Source organism: Crotalus tigris, unplaced genomic scaffold (genome assembly GCF_016545835.1).
Source record: "Crotalus tigris isolate CLP2741 ecotype Arizona unplaced genomic scaffold, ASM1654583v1 scf7180000019553.37968852642:3898890, whole genome shotgun sequence".
In the NCBI taxonomy this organism is placed as follows: domain Eukaryota; kingdom Metazoa; phylum Chordata; class Lepidosauria; order Squamata; family Viperidae; genus Crotalus; species Crotalus tigris.
This window is the reverse complement of record NW_024097591.1, coordinates 1,834,814-1,841,233: the sequence shown is the minus strand read 5'-3', so window position 1 is coordinate 1,841,233 and position 6,420 is coordinate 1,834,814. Positions and strand designations below refer to the sequence as shown.

At 48.3% G+C, this 6,420-nt stretch overlaps 1 protein-coding gene across 1 annotated transcript; it reads left to right on the top strand.

Annotated features, from left to right (window-relative positions):
- Positions 1–583: 583 nt before the first annotated feature.
- On the top strand, positions 584–5,495 carry MTX1 (metaxin 1). Its single transcript, XM_039363492.1, has 8 exons — positions 584–715; positions 1,586–1,655; positions 1,881–1,957; positions 2,535–2,627; positions 2,872–3,054; positions 3,392–3,468; positions 4,054–4,208; positions 5,112–5,495. Exons 1-8 carry the CDS (start codon positions 635–637, stop codon positions 5,339–5,341), a joined length of 966 nt encoding a protein of 321 aa, XP_039219426.1. The 5' UTR covers positions 584–634; the 3' UTR covers positions 5,342–5,495.
- Positions 5,496–6,420: the final 925 nt, after the last annotated feature.

Below are 6,420 nucleotides of genomic sequence, written 5' to 3'. Positions count from 1 at the left end.
CCCCTGCTCGAGCAGAATAATAACAGAATAACAAAGATGGAAGGGACCTTGGAGGTCTTCTAGTCCAGCCCCCATACTATCCCATTCCATACAAATTGTTGTCCAATCTCTTCTTAAAAACCTCCAGTGTTGGAGCACCCACAACTTCTGGAGAGAAGCTGCTCCACCGATTAATTATTCCAACTGTCAATTAATTTTTCCAAATACCCATTCATTGTTCCAACTGCCCATTCGTTGTTCCAAATATCCATTCATTGTTCCAACTTCCACTTCATCGTTGCAACTGTCAATTCATTGCTCCAACTCTCAAGAACATCTTATTGACCGGGAGAAACAATTCGTCAGTGGAACGACTTGCCTCCAGATGTTGTGGGTGCTTCAACAACTGGAGGTTTGTTTGTTTTTTTACTAATACTGGGGAGGCGAGGAGAGGAAGGGGGGGCAGAAAAAACAAACAAACACCGGGATTGCTCTATTTATTTATTTTTTGCAACCCCGGGACAGACGGGGGCGGAAGAGCCCCAAAGTCTGGAGCGCTCGGAATCGGAGTCACTCCTCTTTTGCTCTCTCTCTCTCTCTCTCTCTCTCTCTCTCTCTTTGTGATGCTGTTCCGGGTTAACAAAGGCGTGCAAAGATGGCAGCGCCCATGGAGTTGTATTGCTGGGCCGGCGGGTGGGGGCTGCCCACCGTGGACCCCGATTGCCTGGCCGTTTTAGTGAGAGCTTTTTGCAAAATCCGGATTGGGTTTTGTTTTTGCTTTTTTTTTGGTTTTGCAAAGCGCACGGCGCTGCATTCTTCCTCAAGCGGGCGCCCGCGGGGGCGTTGCAACTGCGCCGGGTTATAGACAGGACATGGATGGGGGGGCTCCGAAAATTGGGGGGAGGGTCCTGGGAGCCGAGCCCCTGCTTGCTTCCTGGGGAAAGAAAGAGACACGATTTGCTGCTTTGTTTGAAAGCAGGATTTAAGAAGACATTAAGAAGAGAATATGGAATATAGTACATAGTACAGAATATAGAATAGAATATAGTACACAATAAAATATAGAATACAAGAGAGAAGAGAAAATACAGAAGATAGAAGAGAATATAGAATAGAATAGAATATAGTATACAAAGAATAGAGAATAGAATAGAATAAAGTATACAATAGAATATAGAATACAAGATAGAATAGAAAATATAGAATATAGAATAGAATAAAGTATACAATAGAACATAGAATACAATATAGAATACAATAAAAATAGAGAATATAGAATAGAATATAGTATACAATAGAATATAGTATACAAAAATATAGACTAGAATAAATAGAGTATAGAATATAGAATAGAACACTAGACTAGGCTAGGCTAGGCTATACCGTTCAGGGGTTGGTCTAGAAGACCTCCAAGGTCCCTTCCAGCTTCTATTTATTATTATTATTATTATTATTATTATTATTATTATTATTATTAATTTCTTCTTAAATTTGGTGATGTTCAGGTCTTTAGGGGAAGCCCGATCACATCCAGGATGTTATTCATGGCCGGACTTGCCAAATGCATTAATTAATTTTCTCTTATTTTTATTTCCTTTCCTTGCAGACTTATGCTCGTTTCACAGGGGCGCCCCTCAAAGTTCACAAAATCACCAACCCATGGAGAAGCCCCTCAGGTAAGTTTGTTTTTTTGGGGTGGGTGGGTGGGCAGGTAAGGCAGGTAGGAAAACCCTCCCGTTAGGAAATCTCACCGTTTTAATTGCTTGGAAAGCAGCGTACGTTTCTAGTCCTCAAGAGGGAGAGAAGCCAGCCTGGGTACTTAAATGGGGCTCCTTGTCTCTCCAGGCTTTTCCTTCATGCTCATTTCCCCCCCGTCCCCCCCCCTTTTTTTTGCTTTGCAGGATCACTCCCGGCCCTCAAGACGTCCAACGGGGTTTTTTCCGATATGCAGGAAATCATCACCCATTTTAGGAAGCAGGTATGAGCGATCGGCCTGTTTGAATAGAATAGAGCTGGAAGGGACCTTGGAGGTCTTCTAGTCCAGCCCCCTGCTCAAGCAGGAGACCCTATGTCCCATTTCAGACAAATGGCTGTCCAGTCTCTTCTTAAATACCTCCAGGGATGGAGCACCCACAACGTCTGGTGGCAAGCTGTTCCACTGATTGATTGTTTTAACTGTCAGGAAGTTTCTCCTTCGTTCCAGGTTGCTTCTCTCCTTGATTCATTTCCATCCGTTGTTGTTTCTTGTCCTGCCTTCAGGGGCTTTGAATAATAAGTTCACCCCTTTTTCTTTGGGGCAGCCCCTCAAATATTGGAAGACTGCTATCATGTCTCCCCTAATCCTTCTCTTCATTAGACTAGACATCCCCAATTCTTGCAACTGTTCTTCATATGTTTTAGCCTCCAGTCCCCTGATCCTCTTGGTTGCTCTTCTCTGCACTCTTTCCAGACCCTCAACATCTTTTTTACATCTTTTTTACACACCTCTTTGCCCCCAACTCATTCGGTCCAACTCGCTTCCTTTTTCTCTCTCTCTCTCTCTCCTTCTGCTTTAGCAATTTAATGCAGATTACGACCTCTCGGCCTTGCAAGCAGCCGATACTCTAGCCTTCCTCTCTCTGGTGCACCGGAAGCTTCTGCCGATGCTGGTGAGTTGGGGAGGGGGGGAGAGAGAAGAAATTTGGGGAGACAGTGGGGTCACGGCCTGGGTTCGAGAACCGGAGGGATGGGCTGGATCTGGGCTGTTGTTAGTCCTCGGCTTAACATTGGCTTAGCAAGCGTTTGCAGTTACAGCAGCCTGTCCCTCCTGAGGACTAGAAACTTCGCTGCTCGGCTTTCCGACCAAGGCGGCTGCTTTTTCACGGATATTGTTGGGATTCTCCCTCCCGGCAGATCCATACTTTCTGGGTGGACGCGAAGAATTACGTGGAGCACACGCGGAAGTGGTACGCGGAAGCGATTCCGTTCCCTCTCAACTTCTTTCTGCCCAACCGGATGCAGAAACGGAAACTGGAGCATTTGCAGACCGTCTGCGGCGAAAGCTGGCAGGACAACGAAGAGCAGCTGGAAAAACAGGTGAGGAAGGACGTCCGAGGCAGGTAACGTCCCGGAGCGGAGGCTTAAAGGTGGCGTAGAGTGATAAAATCGAGGATCAGATAGACTCCTCTTAGCCCTGGAAGCTCTCTGCAAGTATTTGCACGGCTGCCACCTAGTGGCTCAGTTTGGCCATTGCAGCCTGTTTGGAGTGAAAACTTTTTAAAAACCGGGGTCTTCCAACTTGGCCCTTTTATGACTCGCGGACTTCAACTCCCAGAATGCCGGCCTGGCTGGGGGCGATGGGACTTGCAGTCCAAAGGCAGAAAGAGAGAGACTCAACAATGCTTTTTTTTTTTTTTCCCCATGACCCCCGCAGATTTATCGAGACGGTTGCGAGTGCCTGACGCTGCTCTCTCAACACCTCGGCAGGAAAAAATTCTTCTTCGGAGACTCGTAAGGAGTTGGGGAGTTTGAGCGGGAAACTTTCCTCCCCTGTTTTCAGGTAGTCCTCGGCTTTGTGACCAAAACGGGACTTAACTGGCTGTTAAGCGAATCGCGCCCTGATTTTACAAAGTTTTTGGCACCGTCCTTCAGCGGATCACACAGCCTGGCTTCCCCCATGGACCTTGTTTGTTGGAAACACACACACAGAGGGAAGGTTGCTAATGGCGATCCCGTGACTTACAGCCGTTCATTTAGCGACCGTCGCTGAAAGAAGTGCCGTAGGACCCTTACGATTGAAATTCAGACGCTTGGCGACCGGCTCCTATTTACGGCGGCGGCAGTGTCTCCTTTTGCGACCTTCGGGCGAGCAAAGTCCATGGGCAAGCCGGGTTCTTCTTAATGACTGTGCGGCTAACTTAACACACACCCCTGCAGGGATTCGCTTAACAACGGTGTGTCCAGTGGGACAAAGCTCATTTAACGGAGGTCTCGCTTAGTGACGTAAATGGCCATTAGCTGAAAGAGGTCGCTGCCATGCTGTCTCTTGTATCATCTCCACTTTATCTTCTTGATTTTATTTTTTATTTTTTTCAGACCTGCCTCCCTGGATGCCTCGGTGTTTAGTCTTTTGGCCGGCCTGCTTCACGCCAAACTTCCCAATGGGAAATTCCAGCAACATCTCAAATCACTCCCAAACCTGTGCAATTTCTGCACCTCTATTTTGAGCCTTTATTTTCCATGGGACGGAGGTGAGTTTGCGTCATGGCTTTGGTGAAGGTCCTCGGTGACGGGTGCGCAGCCGAGGAATCAGCTTTAAGAGAATAGCGGAGTTGGGAGGGATCTTGGAGGTCATCTAGTCCAACTCGATGCTGAAGCGGGAAAAAGGCAAGGGGTTGTTCAGTTTCTTCTTGGAAACCTCCAGGGGTGAGGAAGGAAGGAAGGAAGGAAGGAAGGAAGGAAGGGGAGGAGGGAGGAAAGAAGAGAGGGAGGGAGGGAGGAGGGAGGGAAGGAAGGAAGGAAGGGAGGGAGGAAAAATAGCAGAATAATAATTGGAAGGGACCTTGGAGGTCATCTAGTCCAACCCCCTGCTCAAGCAGGAAACACTATACCATTTCAGATAGGTGGCTGTCCAGTCTGTTCTTGAAAATCTCCAGTGGTGAGGAAGAAAGGAAGGAAGGGAGGGAGGGAGGGAGGAAGGATGGATAACAGAATAACAGAGATGGAAGGCACCTTGGAGGTCATCTAGTCCAACCCCCTGCTCAGGCAGCAAACCCTATCCCACAAGACCCATCCTTGCAACCATCCTAAACGAGTCAGTTGCCAAGGGTCTGAATTTCCAACCCTTTGGGGGACGCTGCAGGGATCGTAAGCCTGAAAAACGGTCCCAAGTCCTTTTGTCAGCGCTGTTGTAACTTTGAACGGTCACTAAACAAAATGGTTGTCAGTCAAGAACTCCCTGTAAAACGTGGTCTCAGCGGATCACAGGACGCTGCAGCCCCAGCCGTGTCGCTGTGACCGTGTGGGTGGGGCGACCGCGGGAACGTGGAATAGGCTATAAGTCGCCCCAAGTGGGACCACCCGTCGTATCTTCGGACGGCCACTAAGCGCGGGAAGCTTTGCCGTGTCTTGACCGAATCTGACTCCTTCTGCAGGGGACCCCCCACCCATCGTCCCCAAATTGGCCTCCGGCGACGGCAACGACGGCGAAGAAGAGACGCACAAGCGACGCAACCAGTTCCTCTCGGTCCTGGTGGCGCTGGTGGCTATGGTGGGCTACGCCTTCCTGACCGGCATTGTGTCCATCCAGAAGGAGAGCCCACACCAGGCCGGTCCCCACGCCATCACCCTGGACGAGGTGGAGGAGGAAGAGGAAGAGGATTGAGGGACGCAGCAGGACCGGCTTCCAGTAGACTTTTATGTTTTTTATTCTAGAGCCCAGTTGGATCCGGTCTCGCTGTCGCGACAAACTTTTTTTAAACCACCATTCCAAGGAAAGCCCAACCGGGATCAATAAATTGGAGCGAGCTGCAGGTTTAGTCGCTGGTCTGTTCTTTATTCCTTCTTTAGACCGTGAATTTATATTAATATAACTACTTCTTTCTTTCTTTCTTTCTTTCTTTCTTTCTTTCTTTCTTTCTTTCTTTCTTTCTTTCTTTCTTCTTCTTCTTCTTCGTGTGTGTGTGTGTGTGTGTGTGTTGGAACCTCAAGGGAAGAGATGAGAACCGTCCCCTGTTTCTCACACACACCTCCCTGTAGCAAACCACAGGCCACCCTGTTTGCCAGTATAACAGAACAGGGATTGATATACATATATATAGACACACCTAGGTAGGTATGAGTGGATAATGTGTGGAAACTGGCAAGGACAGTGAAGCTGGCAGGAAGAAGAGAAAACGGAGGCCTCAAATATAACGCGTCAACTGCAACATCTCCGTGGCTGCTCAGGAATTTGGCAAGGAGGGGACAGAAGACGCTGCCAAAGACAGGGCAGCTGTGGCTTGGGTGCGAATCCAGCTTCCACCCCAGGCCGACTCGGGTTAAAATAGATGCCAGTGTGGCCCAACAGAGAGGCTTCAGAAGATGGAGAGAGGGGAGTGCGTAGAGGTGGTTTGGCCAAGCCGCAATCTTTATTTTATTATTATTTTGCATGCTCAGAAGGGCTTGGAGGGGGCCGGAGAAGAACCAGGGGGTCGATTTGCCCTGTGGAACTCTCCACCACAAGAGGTGCAGGTAGCCCTCAATTTATTACCATGATAAGGTCCAGAACGTCCGTTGCTAAGCAAAGGATCGTTCAGGAACTTGCATTTCATTTTGCCAAATTTTTGTTAACGCAAGTTGTTAAGTGGATCGCACGCTTGTTAACGGTCGTAAAGGCGAGGAGCCGGCCGTAAATCACTTTTTTTTTTCAGGCACTGTTGTAAATCGAGGATTACCTGTGCAGATTTTCCTGCAGAAAAAGCC